Source organism: Dreissena polymorpha, chromosome 6, assembly GCF_020536995.1.
Source record: "Dreissena polymorpha isolate Duluth1 chromosome 6, UMN_Dpol_1.0, whole genome shotgun sequence".
NCBI classification, from domain to species: domain Eukaryota; kingdom Metazoa; phylum Mollusca; class Bivalvia; order Myida; family Dreissenidae; genus Dreissena; species Dreissena polymorpha.
The window spans coordinates 65,625,976-65,642,670 of NC_068360.1; the positions used below are offsets into that span (position 1 = coordinate 65,625,976).

The following is a 16,695-nucleotide window of genomic DNA, read 5'->3' on the forward strand; positions in this document are numbered from 1 at the left end:
GACATTCCCGGACGTCCCAGGACCTACACGGATCGACACGCAGCTACACGGATCACATGCCGGATCATTCCGGATATAAACCGTGTTGATCCGGCATCTGTATGGGAATAGGGCTCATCCGCGATGCATGTCAATATATAATCTTGCTTTTGTTTGGTTCCCCAAAAGTGCGATAGCGATTTTAATGTACATCGTTCTACCCTCTTCGTTACGGTGTAAGAAGTTGAATGATTTATGGGCTTTTTAAACAAACTAATACATTTCTATAAATAAGCAAACATATTTTAAAAACGCATACATTTTTATTTCTTCAACTTATGACAACAAATGTGACCATCGATGCAGAGGTATCGTTGTAATGAGTGAGCCACATGCTTTTCAAATTACAATGTCAACAGGTAACATTCTCTGAGTTTTTGGTAAAAACATAAACTTTAAAACTAGTTCTTTATAATTATATTTACATGAACCAAACATTCAGCAGTTCACGTAAGCAATGATTAACAAAAACGTTCATAAATAACATGTCTTCCAGATCACTGTTATTCATTTCTGAATTAAAGGTTCCTGCAAATGCATATGGCATCTAAAAACCAGCTGACGTTTTGTTAACAAAAATACACAAATGACACATAAATACATGTATTAAGACCGTTATCACTCTGTTATATAATTGTTACTCAGAAAGCGAACGGTGTCGTGGTAACCCAAATCGTAGTAATACAACAGCACGTCACGCGGTGGCGGGAAAACACACTGCCATGCGCGTTTCACGTTCTTCCGGTTCACGACAAACGCTTGGTTAGCCATACGCACTGTTAGCGATGATGCTGTCTGCTCGTTCGGGCAGATGTCCTGGTCGCCGCTGAACGGAGAGACCGTGATGGTGCGGCCGTCGGGGAAACCAACCAGATTGTTTTTGAAGCCGCCGTCTATGCAGTACTGCAAGAAATCGAATACAAATGACACTCACTCTGGAAAAACGGGGCCTTGTGCAAGTGCTTAAAATATTGTACCAGATTAACGTATGCAGACCGAAAGTATCATCAGGGACGACACTTACCGCCTTGTTGTTTAAAGTAAGCAGAAATCCTGTTTGGATGGACAAAGTTGCCCTTGATTAGCCTGTATCAACTGCACATGCTAACTCTTTCAGTGCGGGAACCGAATTTTGAAGGCCTTTGCAAACAGTTTGGATCCAGATGAGACGCCACAGAACGTGGCGTCTCATCTGGATCCAAACTGTTTGCTATTCTGATAGTATTTTTTGATTTTTTTTTCAAAGAAATGCTAATTGTAATAATTCAGCAGACGACATTTAAGCAGACGATAAATTTCCCAGCATGCAAAGCGCTAATCTGAGACAACACATTACGCATATGCATTAACAACATTTCAGTCTAGGCGGAAGGTGTCGTCCCAGATTGACCTGTGCGAACTGCAAAGGCTTATATGGGAAAACACTTTCTGCACATTCACAAAAATGCAAAAAAGTACTGTAGACAAACGGAAAATATCGGGGCCGCCTATGGACTGTTAGTATCGGACAGACTTTATTGAGTTTAAAATAACGTGAACATCAAGATCTGTAAGATCTTAAATGTAAAGAAACATTTATCAAAATCCATTGGATCAGCCCACAGCTTCTATATCTGCATACAACAGGGGCGTGGAAACACTTGTCCTAGGCATACATGGTTCTCTCTGATCTTTTTAATCAAGCTTTACCTTTCCGTTCAATTTAGGCAAGATGAATCCGACATATCCGGGAATAAAACAGCTGCATATAAGGCTCTGAAACGAAAAGTAAAAAGGCATTGTTTAAAGAAACTATAATTAACTATCCTCAGTGTTTGAGGGCGTTGCCATGCATGCATGCGAAAATGACCATTCGGGGTCTTTAATGCGTTTTCCGGTATAACCAATGTAAGACACATTTGTATGAATTAGAACGTTCTAACTTCTTTAATCGGTGCGGAAACATTTTATTTAAACTATTTGTTTAAATTGTGTTTTGTCGTTTGTAAATGAGTCCCGTTCTGGTAAAACTGGACTTAATGCATGTGCTTAAAGTGTCGTCCGCACAGGCTAACCCAGGATGACACTTTCCGCCTTAACTGTATTTTCACTACGAAGTGACGCCCTTTAAAGAAAAATATTGAAAACCGAAAAGTAACGTTCATGATTAAACTGTGCGGACTGCACAGGCTAATCTGGAACAACTCTGTACGTATATGCATTAAGCCCAGTTCTTTTTCCGATTCGCGGCTTATTTATATGAATCAGTACTACTAACTTAATAATCTGGATACATTTCATTTAAAATATTTGGTTTTGTTTTCATTTTTGTAAATATGAAAAGAACAACATTAGTATGTCAATCGGAACGATAACATCAGTAACCATAAAACGAATGAGTGAGCTAGATGACAACATACAGAGCCTCCCTCTTTGAAACAGGGGCAAAATGCATGTGCACAATGTGTCGTCCCAGATAATCCTTTCCAGTCCGCACTGGCTAATCAGGAAAGACACTTTCCACCTAGACCGGAAGTAAAGGGAATCCCTTTAAATGGAAAATAATTATACCATAAAAGCGGAAATAGCCGTCCCTGATAAGCTTGTGCAGACTGCACAGGCTAGTCTTCGACGACACTTTATTTACATGCATTAAGCCCGGTTTTCCCAGAGTCAGTCACTCAATAAAAGCAAAAAAGGTGCTAGCCATACCTGAATCAGTTGATCGTTCGATGAAAAAGATGACACAATTCGGCTCTGAGGTAAACGAAACTTCTCAAGCAAAGTCAACGAAACATGAAGTACTCCGTTTGCTTTTTGATATGCGTTTTCTGACACAATATCCTTCATAAATTCCTTGACTGGTTTCAACAAATGGAATGTGGGTGAAAACGTTCGTAAGTGTCGCTTCCGAACATCTTCTGCTAAATCCAGGTTAAACTGTTTACAGTCCTGCAATTGTGGGAACAAAAATGTACTGATAACATTTCATACTGAATTAGTAAGTAAAAGCATGTTCTTACAGATAAGTATTCCTTCGTTATAAAGAACCCGAAAAAATACCCTTTCTGAATGAACCAAAAAATCCTAATAACGTCCAAAAAATCCCAAAAGCATGGACTTTTGTGTCATTGTTTCCAATAGAGCAATATCTGCAGGTAAACAAATAAAATGAGCACAGAAACTGAACATTTCCACAAACAGTCTTGTAAAATATGTATATGGGTTTGTTCATAAGTCCCAAGTAATTAAATGACCGATTATTCCCAATCTGATGATTTCCTAATTTCAGGTGTTTTTTTTTCAAATTAGTGTTGTACCGGTACTTTTCCCAATAGGGCCAACAAATCTCATGTTTATAAAAATGAATATTGTGTATATAATTAATATACAGGCTATATACAATTCTTGCTACATCACATAATAGGCGATGGGCTAATGTAAATGTCATCTTAATATTGTTGCAATTAAAGAACGTTAACTGGCATTACATGTAACTAAAAAAATGGCGACATATCATAGTTGATTTTTTTACACAATCATGAAGTGAAAACGCCATGATTTTTCCCAATCCAAAGGGACCCAGTCCCATTCCCAAAATTGTGAAAAAACAACGCTGGATAATCATAAACGTCGTTAATGTAATATTGATAAGTAAATAATTGTCAAGAAGATAAAACAACATAAAAATGTAGCCAATCAAACATAAAAATGTATTAAGAGATGTTTGCAATTAAGGCTTGAACTATTAAATATTTTTTTTAGTAATCACTTACGTCGACCCGGTGTGGTTCGCACACAAGAATGGCGGCTGTCAGCGCACCACCAGATGCCCCGCCTACTTTCTCTATGCCAGCCACAAATTTTGGAGCTTTTGTGAGAAGTGCTTTCAGAGATCCAATCTGGTATATACTTAGAAATCCGCTTCCACAAAAGGAAATGTTCATCTTTTATGATCTGAAAAAAAATTTGGTAGGCTAATAACTATGCTACTATCATTTATTCAGATATTGATCGTATAGTGTATTATTCGAATTACAGTAAAAACGTAAACTTTAATTACTTGAATGTTAACAAATCCCGGAATACCATACTTCAAATTTATTTCAGCGGTCACAAATCCCGGTATACATCGGCATATTTAACTCCGCATTTTTGTTTGACATTGTAAATACTATCCTTCGCTATAATATATTTTGCAAGGCAAAGTTTATACAAAAATGATTCATGAACGCAATGAACATCGATCGCAAATAACTAAATGTACCAAATTAAACAAAATTTAAAATTATGATTAATATATATTGTTTTTTTCCCCCAAAAATACCGGCATACCTACTTTGACCGGAGCAACAGAGATCCAAGGATATTGTTCAAAATAAATCACGTGATTTAGTTTTAACGGTGCGCGTGAAAGTACTTAGCGTTTATGCTTTCATTAGTTCATTAAATGTTTGTCCAATGCCTTGAAAGTTCTGAGCTAGTTTATTCAATGTTGGTTTAATATTTAATTTCCATTCAGGCAACGATTTCTTAATATTTTTTAACTAGACGTTGAACAAAGTGAATTTTATTTATCACGAAAACCTGCTTATGCTTATGTAAGTTCTTTGTTGAAAACTTGCATTGTGAGTGTTGTTTAAGCGAAGCACATATTTTAAATTGTAACACAATTTTAAAGCAGTATCACTAAAGATATGAGATTTAAAATACTCAAAAGTGCTAACTTTTCAACAGGAGAAATTTGATATCCGATGAATACACAACATAGAATGTAATAAGCCGGATATCATTTATATGAAAATAGTTCTAATTTATCGTCGTATTTTTTCGTACGTTATGTTATTATATCACATAACCGACTTAAATGGCAAGTATGCATTGCTCAGTGTTTCTTAAACAGGTTTTTGTAAACGATCTTTTGTAACTATAACTTGGGACTATTTTCTGTATCAATACGCAGTCTGACGGACACGCTGGTACTGTCTTAGAATTTCGTTATTTTCACAAGTATCGGAAAATGTCTGGCTGGGACGCGTATTCCGAAAACATTAAAAGTTGCGGCTTTGTATGTGGTGGAATTTATGACTACGCTGGAAATCCTTGGACCCAGTTTTGTAGTGATGTAAGCACTTAGTGTAATGTGTAACGACTAGCGATTACTCACTTCCGTGTTTTACTTAACTTTGGGTAGATTTACTCACATTCTGTTGCTAAGTGTTAAATTAAAAATGCAGAGCCCGCAAAATCTGACTGTCAAAACTGACAGTGAATTAAAATGTTTGAATTTAATAAGTTGGACAATCTGTCAGACACAAATGTTGTTTTTTTCAATTTCTAGTCAGACATTTGTCTGACAGTCCCAAAACTGAGATTTTGGGGAGTGTGAAAATCTTAATGTTTGTGTCATTCCTACCATATGTATGGTTTCCATATATCCCTAACACCAGAAACTATACTCTGAATAAAGGTGCATTTTATTTTAAATAGTATAAGGTTCATTTAATAATTTATTGATTATTTGGAAATGTGGTAGGGAGTTTCCATTTGTTTCTTCTTATCTTTGTCAATTTTTCCTATAAAAAATATAAAAATAGTGTAAGTTTTATTGAAACTTTTCTGTGAAACAATAAGTTATTTTAGTTGTGTCTGGTCAACTTATACTCTAGTAAACCTGCGCTGAGGAAAATACTAGTACAGTGATAATAGTGGAATATCTATTTTGTTTATTACATAATGATGCCAACTGACATCATCGAAAATTGATTAATGTTTCTGGGATTCATAGTAATAATAGCCCTGTCCATATAAATATCTTCCTTTTTATATAATCTTTTTACACGTCAACATCAAACACATAATACAAGCACCTACTATCAATAATCAATTGTTATTTTGTTTACTTTAAGTGTAAACTTATTACTTTAGCTCATATCTGGTAGGACACTAAACACTCTTGAAATAATGTATGTTTACATGTAACACACCCAAAAAAAACACCCTTTACATTTTCAGCCCAGTCTGCAATTTGATGGAAAATATGTTCCAAAAATCCTGAAGTTGTTGAAGGAAGGAGCCGGTTGTGGAGAGACAGTGTTTGCCAATGACCAGAAGCAGCAGGTTATTATCTGTGATGACAGCACCGGGACCTTAGCAGGGAAACATGGGAACAACTCGTCCCTTGTAGCGATGCGCTGTAAACAATGTGAGCACATTTCTACGAATTCTGTTTCAATGAATGACATAGGTCTACTCTAGTGGACCACGGAATGAAACTTATGAAAAAGATGTGTAGATTTATACATTAGGTTAAGAATTTCCCTGCATTTTTAACAAATTATAATATTGAAGCGCTTCATCAAGCTAATGCAATTTGTTTAAACAAAATGTGTAAGTTACTTATAAATAAAATTACAAAAAAGTATTTATATCAAAATATTTTTTCTTGAGATTGTTAGAACACGTGTGAATCTCCAACCCTATTCAGACTGAGTGCGTAGAGAGTCAGAAGTAGAATAATATCAGTACTTTTACAGTGATAAATTAAGAATTACAACTTGCCATTTGTTTGTACAATTATTCCATAATTGATTTCATGTCAAAAAGTGTTACTTAAGTTATCATGTATTCAATTTTGGAACGAACTGGATAGTAAAGACAGTCGATTTAGGTCTCAGGGTGACTGGATTATGCAATAATCATCACTGCAGTAACAGTAGCTGAAGTAATGGTAACACAAATTTCTTTTTAAAAGCGGTGTTTTTAATTTGTTCCAGGTGTAATAATTGGTGTTGGTGGTGAACAATCTGAACCTAGAGCACTACTTGGCAAATTAGCAGGCATTGCTGAATATGTTTCCAACAGTGGATATTGATTGTAAGTTGTGTGGTTCTTGCACTTATTGTTAATTAATCCTTAACTCGTAAGTTGTTAATTCCTTGTTTGCATTTACTGCATGACATATTATTTGATTTTGTATATGCCCCTGAAAGGTGGCATATAGTGATCGCACTGTCTGTCCGTCTGTCCATCCATTTGTCCATCACAATTTGCGTTTAGGTTTCGAAAAATGCTCATAACTTTTATGTCATTTCAGATGTAACCTTCATATTTGGTATGAATGTGTATCTGGACAAGGCCTTTCCACGCGCACACAAATTTTGACCCCTGTGACCTTGACCTTGAACTTAGAGTCCGCGTTTAGGTTTCGAAATCTGCGCTTAGGTTTCGAAAATTGCTCATAACTTCTATCAAAGCGTTTTTCGGGGGCATGTGTCAGCCTATGGAGACAGCTCTTGTTTTAAATTCCTTAATGCTGACAGGGCTCAACATTAACCTAAAAACCAATTTGCCCTTCTTGGCAAGTACTTAGAAAATCTACTTGCCCTGAACGTAAAGCCACTTGCCAAAGCATGAAATATCAAATCAACTTAACTGTAAACCTCATATTTTTTTAATAAAGATCAAAATGATACACTACAAAACCTGTTTTATTTTTGCACATTTAAGTTTTAACACAATGATTACAGCAATTAAAGTCTAAATGTCGATTTGTGCAAATGTTTGATTATTAATGAAATGATTAGTCATTCTCCTCCATTCTTTTCGTCAGCAAGCACAGATCTACTTTGCCTCTGTCTTACAGACTTACAGTTACTTGTAAAGCCGAAGCTAAATAAACTAGACATTTCTCGTCTGCTAACAGTACTGTAAACAACATGTGAACCGTAAAAAAATGTCTATTGACGTAAAGCAAAAGATTGTTGAAAATGTCGCAAAATATGAAATATATATATATACAGAAGCTATTTGTTGTTGTTTTTATATGGTTATAAAATTTCAGTAGTTTTCTTCGTGACTGAAAACACCAACGATGTTATTTGTAATTGAATAGTAATAAAAAAGATAAACACAATAGCATTTGAAAGCAGACGTTTGGAATCCCAAGCCATTAACGGCGTTTCTAAAAAGAAATTTAGAAATTCATGCCCACCAGGCGTCGTAAGTTGGGACTTCCGCAAACAACAATCGCTGAGGTAAATTCGTGCATTAGGCAAATCGTTCATGATTATTTGTACTATTTAACAATAGAAACGCACGTTTTTTATGCCCCCAGATCGAAAGATCGGGGGTATATTTTTTTTGGCCTGTCTGTCATTCATTCATTCATTGTGTGTGTCCCAAAACTTTAACATTGGTTAAAGTTTTGCAATAACTTTTGCATTATCGAAGATAGCAACTTGATATTTGGCAAACACGTGTATCTCATGGAGCTGCACATTTTGAGTGGTGAAAGGTAAAGGTAATCCTTCAAGGTCAAAGGTCAAATATATGGCTTCAAAGCGGCGCAATTGGGGGAATTGCGTTTATGACAAACACATCTCTTGTCTTTGTTCTTTTTTGCACTTGCCCAGGCGGACAACTAGATTATAAATAACTTGCCCGGACCCAACTTTTACTTGCCAGGGGCAATCAGACAACTATTTAAAATGTTGAGATCTGGCTGACCAGGCAACTATTGTGTTTATATTATTGCATGTTGTATGTGACTAAATTGTGCAGTTTACACTTACGTACTCAATTACATGTATATATATATATATATTGAAGCATCCATTCAGCATATATTTCATGAGGCATATATTCCATCCAACTTAAAAATAATTTGATAATATATCAAGTAATACCGAATGTTAGTTTTATAATCATGAAAAGCCTATAAAAATATGTTTGTTGTGTCTGTATTTACACGAACACAGACATATAAAAGAGTATCAAAACAGAGGGGATATATTTTGAAGGGTGGGACAAAAAGTTTGAAGGGATCCCACCTGCCATTTTGCTTCAGCTAAGTTCTAGTTTGTAAGGTGTAAGTAATAATATTTGACATGTGATTATGTCACCTTGCATTTCGACACAAGTTGTAACCATAGTTTATTGAATTGTTCTTTCCAGGTGTTTGCTGTTAGACAGTTTTCAAATACAACTTACATCATGTGTGACTACGCATAATTGAATCATCACAGACTGCCTGGGAATCGTTTGACAACATTGTGATAAATAAGGGGAGACAACTGGTCATCATTCATTTGGTTTAACCGAATACTAAATTTATGGCTGTATAAGTTTTTTTTTGTATTCTAGTACTTTGTTCTGGACTTGACTGGTCAGAATGATTTTCTAGACCAGGTTATTTGTTATTCACTCAATTATGTTTATTTATGTATTTTCATATGGGGTTTTAGCAAATCGTTTGTATCTTATTAACCTGAAAGGTAGCGTTTTACTTGTTTCTGATTATTTAACAATGTGACTAACAATCATGAGATTGAATGGAGAATGAGCGAATATTTTAAATTTTGTCAAAACATCAGATGATTGCAACTTATCTCATGAATGTATGTATATTTTTTACTTTTCTAATATCCTTTGATTGTTAGAATATTCCGTTGTCAACATACAACTTAACTTAGACGGTCAGAATCTCTGTTAATTGGATTTATCATCGATTAACATTAAATTGGTATTCAAGTGAATGAAAAATACATTTGAAAAGAGATACACAAAAACCATAGCCATAAAAATCAATGTATTGTAGATCTGAAGAAAACGTTATTCTTTCAACTACTGCTTTCATTAATTTTTTTTAGTAAGGCACTTTACCAACACACTTATTTTAATGTTTCAAAAACATTTGCTTACTATTTTCTGTCAGAAGAGCTATAGCACAAACCACAGGTTGTGATATTATTTTGCATTTTACTTCATTGTATTACGCAAAAAGTGATACAAGGAGTATTACTATGTTTGTTTGCTCCCTTTAAAGTTTGATTTACCATAGGAAATATTAAACAACAGTTACTTTGCTTCAGACTTGTTTCAACCTGTGATAAAACCCTTAGTAATACTATGAAAAAAAAAGATATGTTTTACATACAGTGTGGTCATTATGAGTTATTTTTCAAGATACATTAAGGAAAGTTTTTAACAATTCACATGATTTCTTCTAAACACATATTTTACATGTGCCATTTCGCCTTTACTAGTCAGACACTTGACCTTTTTTAAAGCTTCAGCATTAATTACATGTTAAAACAGTGTACTTATTCAACACATATATTATGTGTGTCATGTATTACTAGTCAGACGTTATACAATATTTAACTTAAGCTTCAGCATTAATTACATGTGAATATACATGCATGTAATGTTAAAACTTGTTGAATTTTTATTACGACAATATTTTTGAGGTACGATAATTTATTAGCTGATGTCATTAGTCATTATATATATTATTGAAAAAAGTCTTCACAGTATTCAGTAAAAGTAAATATACACTTCTTTTTAGATACCTATGTATTTCCTTTAAAACTGTGTCTTGTGTAAACTAATTTAAACTGACTTATGCAGGGTTTTGTATTGGATAAGACATATTTTATACCAATAACCATTAATACTTTCATGGCGCACAATATATTCAGTCACGAACACCCCGTAGGTTTAGTATTGCTTCTAGGTAAATAGCTAGAATATGAACTTAGGTTGCCTACACATTTGTGATATTTCTAATTGTTTGTAATCATTTCATTGTATACATGCTATGCTTATGGTCGACTTGAAATAACTCTTTTCATTATTTTATTTGATGTTTGCATAAAGTGCTAGGTATTTTGTTAACTGTGATTGTATTTAAAGAAAGTGCTGAATAATTGATAAATTAATGTGTATTTGAAATCCTTGTTTGGAAACACTGATCAAGTGAAAATATTATTATTTATGGGAAAATGTTAAATTAACAATTGGGTTGAATCGCATTTTTGGTAAAAAAAAACATTCTACTTGCGCATACGTAATTTTGTAAAAATGTCCCCTATAAACCAACATTTCTTAGTTCTTTCATAGTGAAAATTGTCATTTGCACAGTTTTCATGGCCAGATATGTTGTGTTTGTTTTTTCATGCAGTTGTGATTGAACTGTCAGTATTTTAAAAATTGTTAGTGGAGATTAACCCTCTCTTCATGACCTCCCTGTGACCTTTTGAAAGTCGGGCTTGATCTTGTTTAGTCATTGAAAGCCACGCTAGAACATCAGCTGATGGCCTGGTCTGGCTGTGGAGTTACCCTGTTTATTTGTTAGCCTCATTTTTTCCATGCATATTGTTTTACTCACAACAAAATGATTGTCTTTAATTATACTAAGAATTCCAATTCAAGTTGAAAAATGACTTAAGATTTGTTCACGGAAAACTGAGCTTAATGCATGTGCACAAAGTGTCGTCCCATATTAGCCAGTGCAGTACTCTCAGGCGAATCAGGGACATCAATTTCAGCCTAGACTAGTTTAGAAGAGACTTTTCTTTAATTGAAAAATTCCATAAAAGTGGAAAATGTCTCGGTTGATAAGCCTTCTCATACTGCAAACACTACTCTGGGATCAAAATTAATGCACATGAATGAAACCCAGTTATCCCAGTACTTGGCTGAAATGATCACTTGTATGTTCAATCTTTTCCAACCACAGGCTATTTTGAAGCCAAAGATTAGATGTTGTTAAACTCCAGTTGATCACTTCATTATAGAAGTGGAATTTGTGATGATAAAAGTTGTTTATGTTAAATTGCTATCTCAAAGGAAAGTTGTTAAGAAATGTTGATTTATTTAAGTCAAGATGCCTTATATCTATTTGTATAGGCTTTAAGGACAGAAGATCTTGTGTCACAATATAAACTTTTTAACAATGGTTTGTACTACACTGTAAATTTACCAGTTTGAACTCATTCCATGTTAAAGTCAAATAAACTTCAGTAGCAGACATCTTGTTGTTACTCTTTCTTTTAGAGAATATGGGTGTTAATCTGTACCGGTATACTTTATAAATACAATGTAGTGATCTGCTGCTGTCAACCATTAACAATGTTTACGAATTGCTGTCTTCATCTTTGTGTTGATTGTACCTTTTTATGCCCCCGGATCGAATGATCAAAGTATATTGTTTTTTGCCTGTCTTTCTGTCTCTAAACTTTAACCTTGTTCGTAACTTTTGCAATAATTTGAAGATAGCAACTTGATATTTGGCATGCATGTGCATCTCATGGAGCTGCACATTTTGAGTGGTGAAAGGTCAAGGTCATTCTTCAAGGTCAAAGGTTTAATATATGGCTTCAAAGCGGCACAGTACGGGGCATTGTGTTTCTGACAAACACATCTCTTGTTCTTTACGTCTGTGTCATGGATTGCAAATAAATCTGAATGTGTTGGTCAGCACTCATAATGCTAGTAGTACTATTAAAACATTTCCTCCATGCCTTACATCTCCATGGTCCCAATATCAGGTGAAGGTTTCACTTGCAAGTCAACTCAATCATAACCTCAATACTAATGGGTTAAACGTCAATACTAAGGGGGTTGTACCTTAATACTAAAGGGTTTAACCTCAATACTAAGGTGTTAAACCTCAATACTAAGGTGTTAAACCTCAATACCAAGTCGTTAAACCTCAATACTAAAGGATTAAATTTCAATATGATTGGGTTAAACCTCGATACTATACAAAGCGGTTAAACCTCAATACTAAAGGGTTAAACCTCAATACAAAGGGGTTGAACCTCAATACTATACAAAGGGGTTAAACCTAAATACTAAGGTGTTAACCCTTGATTCCAAGGGGTTAAACCTCAATACTCGGGGGGGGGGGGGGGGGGGGTTAAACCTCAATACTCAAATGTTAAACATCAATACTAAGGGGTTAAACCTAAATACTTAGTGGTTAAACCTCAATACAGTATTACTTAGGGGTTAAACCTCAATACAAATGGGTCGAACCTAAAGACAAAGGGGTTAAACCCAAATACAAAGGTGTTAAACCTATATACTATTGGGGATAAACCTAAATACTAAGGAGTTAAACCTTAAAACTAAGGAAGTAAGGCTATTATTCCATCTGTCCGTATCCGCAAAAATATAGAACAAGTTGAAATGCTCTGCGCTTATTCCATTCAGCCGCATATCCCTATGAGCAGTGGGCGTCCGCAAAAGAACGCTCTAGTGAGCATTCTAATGCGGATGCGGACAAGATACGTACGGCATTAAGCATGATGTGGGGGCTGTCATCTCACAAATCAACTGAAAAACTAATCGAATTTGTGAAAAATTACCCGGAATTACACAACCAATTCAGTTTCGCATAGCGGGACTCTGATTTCACTTCAAATGTTTGGAAAAGCATAGCAAAGACACAAGAAGAAGATGTTTCAGGTATTTACCATTTGTATTCTTTTACAGACAGAATGATGATTTGTACCTTATATCTTCTTAAATTCACGCTTGTCCTTCATAATAATCATCTCAATTAAAATTGTCAGTTTTATCCATTTAACAAAAGAAAGATACGTTGCACGTATGCAGATAAATGGAATATAGCGTCCGTATTATGATTTTGCGGATACGGATGCGAGTAGATGGAATACTAGCCTAAACCTAAATACTAAGTGGTTAAACCTCAATACGAAGGCTTTGAACCCTTATACCGAGGGGGTTATGAGATACATATCAGGTAGCAATTGAATCACAGCCACACTAGTAAGAAGTTTTTTCACATTGACTTGTTTTCAAAAGCAGAATTTACTCACAGCAGGAATAATTATTACTGATCAAGACAGTTATCTGAGATGCAGCCTCCATAACAAGACATAATGTTATGATGGTTAAAATCAGTTACTGTCAGCTTATTATTTGACCTCATTCTGGTAAAAGTGGGCAAACTGCAAAGGCTTATCTGGGGTTACACTACACGCACATACGTTATGCCTTGTTTTCCCAAAATGAGGCTCATTTGAGGCACAGCATTAACCCTTTGCATGCTGGGAAAATTGTTGTCTGCAAAAATGTCGTCTGCTGAATTTCTAAAATTAGCATTTTCTTTGATTTTTTTCAAAGAATACTATGAGAATAGCAAACAGTTTGGATCCTGATGAGACGCCACGTTCTGTGGCGTCTCATCTGGATCCAAACTGTTTGCAAAGGCCTTCAAAATTCGGTTCCAGCACTGGAAGAGTTAAACGCACAAGGTCTATCTCAGTTATGAGCTCATGTTTCATTACTATCTAAATAGAGGATAAAGAAATGAAATTGTTTATTATGGAACGAAACTTGTAATGTACAAATTTGTTATTTTAATATAAATCTTGCTAACAAAATTTCACAGTAAAAAGCTGAAAAAAAAGCAGAAACACGATTTTCAACAGATGTTTTTATTTTGATAACCAAAATAAGACTATAAAGGTCTTGTTAACAAATAAGTCAATACTTCCAGATGACTATTCTGGAAAATAGCACCGTTATAAGTGATGCAGTAGCATTATCAGAACGGGGGAAACCCTTACCAAGGTGATGTTTGCCATTTCACTAGGCAAAGATTTTACTATTCATTTTAAAACTCCTTAATTATAAATTCATCATTTTAAAAACTAAATTATTTCATACTATTGCCATGTTTTTTTGGTATGATCGTATAGATATACAACACTATATGGCTGACATCTTGAGCTGATTTTCCAGTTTTTTTTTAATAAAGTAACCTTGATTTCTATATGGTGCTTGTTAACAAGATTACAACATTAACATGAATTTTTTTACGGTGTCCGATATGCATATTGTTCAATCACATGGCCTGCATTTTCACATGAGCGTCGTTCTGGAAAAACTGGGCTTAATATGTATGGGTCAAGTGACCTTTGTATGGGTCAAGTGACCTTTGTACGGGTCAAGTGACCTTTGTATGGGTCAAGTGACCTCACAGATACGCCTTGGGACTCAACAGGCTTATCAGGCACGACACTTTACCCACATGCAGTAACCCCAGTTTATCTAGAATGAGGCTCAAATTAACTATTTGCATGCTGGGAAATTTGTCGTCTGCTAAAATGTCGTCTGCTGATTTCTAAAATTAGCATTTTCTTCGATTTTTTTTCAAAGAATACTATCAGAATAGCAAACAGTTTGGATCCAAATGAGACGCCACAGAATTCTGTGGCGTCTCATCTGGATCCAAACTGTTTGCAAAGGCCTTCAAAATTCGGTTTCAGGCTCAAATTAACTCTTGTTGCCCCCAACACCAAAACAAGCACCAACAGAGCTCTGCAAGGCATAGATCTCAACGATGCTTAACAACAGCTTCGGTTGCTAGGTAGCCAGTCTCATTTCTGTTCCTTGTAGTGGCGATACTCTGGCTTCAGCTCATACATGTTGCGGTGTGGGGCCTTCATGTTGTAGATGCACAGGTCTTGAAGAATCTCCTTCAAATAGGTCTGAAACAATAGTCATCAAAGCTTCATTCTGGGGAAAAGGGACTTAATGCATATGTAAATTGTCATCCCAGGCTTATCAAGGACAAAACTTTTGCCTACTCTGGATCTTTGTTCAGAAGAGACCTCTTTTAAACAAAAATTTCCATTATAGTAGAAAGTGTTGTCCCTGATTACCCTTGGACGACACATATTACATTTAATCCCCCCCCCCCCCCCCCCCAGTATTTCTGATTTGAGACATAACAGTGATTGTCCCGTTATTAGTCAGTAAAGACAAGGGTAAAGGTCAGATTTGGCCATCACTTACTTCCCACTAGCGACCACCATGGGGAGAAAGCATGCCACATGTTACATCTGTCTTCTCACCTCAAAGGTAAAGGTAACACTTAGATGTCAATAGTCAAATTTGGCCATACAACTTGTAATTTACAATAGTGGAGATATGAGGCACAAGTGGAATGTGGGGGCAGCCATGTCCTTTGGACATTTATCTTGTTTTTTTTGAAGTTCCTATGCTTTGAACAGTATCTAGGTCATAACACCACAGTCATATAACCTGTTCATACTTTTCCACTGTAAGCTTGTATACCAATTCTTGTGCTGAAGCCAGTAACTTACACTTCCTCTTCTTGTATCAGAGGACGGGGACAATGGCCATAGAATTAATTTCATGACCAAATCACCAAACATCAGTTACTTTGCCAGGCCCAAAATATAAATTCTCAATCTTCTGATTTATAATCTACCAATTGAGCTATCGGCCTGATAAACCAACTAGTTACAATTCCTTCTACTTTCAACCTATTTCACAATGTCTCGGAGGTATATTAGTGTAGGAAATATTTAACAGGCTGTGAAAATATCCAATGAGTGTCATAATGTTACCAGAGTCCCATCCCCAAAATGATTGCAGTTGCATTCCACACAAGCGGTAATGTGCCCATGTTTGGCCTCTAAGTCTGACCTTGACATTTGAAGTAGGAAAAAGGTATTTAAAGCCAAACATCACATCCACAACCTTAACATTTATAGTTAGTTGTTTTAAAATTGCACAATGAATGAAGAACAGTCTAGACAAGCTAAGACAGACAGACAAAATGCATGTATAACTGTTTACATATAGGTATTCTTCTTCAGCTACAGACTGGTATCCTGCAAATAAGATTTTCCAGCAAAATAATATTACATGGATTTCTCATTATTATATTGTTAGGGAGAAACACAATGGGTATGACATCAGACAGACATGGTTTTGGGGGAAATCAATAGATTAACTGAGAAATATGCTCTTGAACATGAATTCAGTCTACAACTACATGTAAACAGCACTAACCACCATTGATTACTAGGTAACTGGCAGACACAATGGTGA

At 35.4% G+C, this 16,695-nt stretch overlaps 2 protein-coding genes and 1 long non-coding RNA gene across 5 annotated transcripts in view; 1 reads left to right on the forward strand and 2 right to left on the reverse strand.

Annotated features, from left to right (window-relative positions):
- Nucleotides 1-282: 282 nt before the first annotated feature.
- LOC127834321 (patatin-like phospholipase domain-containing protein 4) lies at nucleotides 283-4,971 on the reverse strand. 3 transcript variants are annotated; one of them, XM_052360065.1, is made up of 5 exons: nucleotides 4,746-4,971; nucleotides 3,795-3,975; nucleotides 2,731-2,970; nucleotides 1,729-1,794; nucleotides 283-942 (listed from the first exon to the last, which is right to left on the reverse strand). In XM_052360065.1, the coding sequence occupies exons 2-5, from the start codon at nucleotides 3,963-3,965 to the stop codon at nucleotides 658-660; spliced, it is 762 nt and encodes a 253-aa protein (XP_052216025.1). In that variant the 5' UTR covers nucleotides 3,966-3,975; nucleotides 4,746-4,971; the 3' UTR covers nucleotides 283-657. The 3 variants fall into 3 exon arrangements, with proteins under 3 accessions (XP_052216025.1, XP_052216023.1, XP_052216024.1); XM_052360063.1 differs by having other exon boundaries at nucleotides 4,358-4,971; XM_052360064.1 differs by having other exon boundaries at nucleotides 4,354-4,971.
- Nucleotides 4,956-11,830, forward strand: LOC127834322 (uncharacterized). The gene is made up of 4 exons (XR_008027871.1): nucleotides 4,956-5,143; nucleotides 6,034-6,223; nucleotides 6,795-6,894; nucleotides 8,974-11,830. It is a non-coding gene; the product is annotated as an uncharacterized LOC127834322 (long non-coding RNA).
- A 2,344-nt stretch (nucleotides 11,831-14,174) lies between these two features.
- LOC127834386 (general transcription factor IIF subunit 2-like) overlaps nucleotides 14,175-16,695 on the reverse strand; it is a 52,425-nt gene continuing 49,904 nt past the window's right edge. The window contains exon 7 of the mRNA XM_052360202.1: nucleotides 14,175-15,323. Coding sequence (XP_052216162.1) covers nucleotides 15,213-15,323 — 111 coding nt within the window. The 3' untranslated portion in view covers nucleotides 14,175-15,212. The remainder of the gene's footprint in view (nucleotides 15,324-16,695) is intronic.

Bases quoted from the DNA above. Each gene is read 5' to 3' on its own strand.
- LOC127834321 (XM_052360065.1), bottom strand. From the start codon at position 3,965: ATGAACATTTCCTTTTGTGGAAGCGGATTTCTAAGTATATACCAGATT. The intron at 1,795-2,730 runs GTATGGCTAGCA...TTTTCGTTTCAG, and splicing joins CGAACGATCAACTGATTCAG to AGCCTTATATGCAGCTGTTT. The intron at 943-1,728 runs GTAAAGCTTGAT...GATTTCTTGCAG, and splicing joins TGCCTAAATTGAACGGAAAG to TACTGCATAGACGGCGGCTT.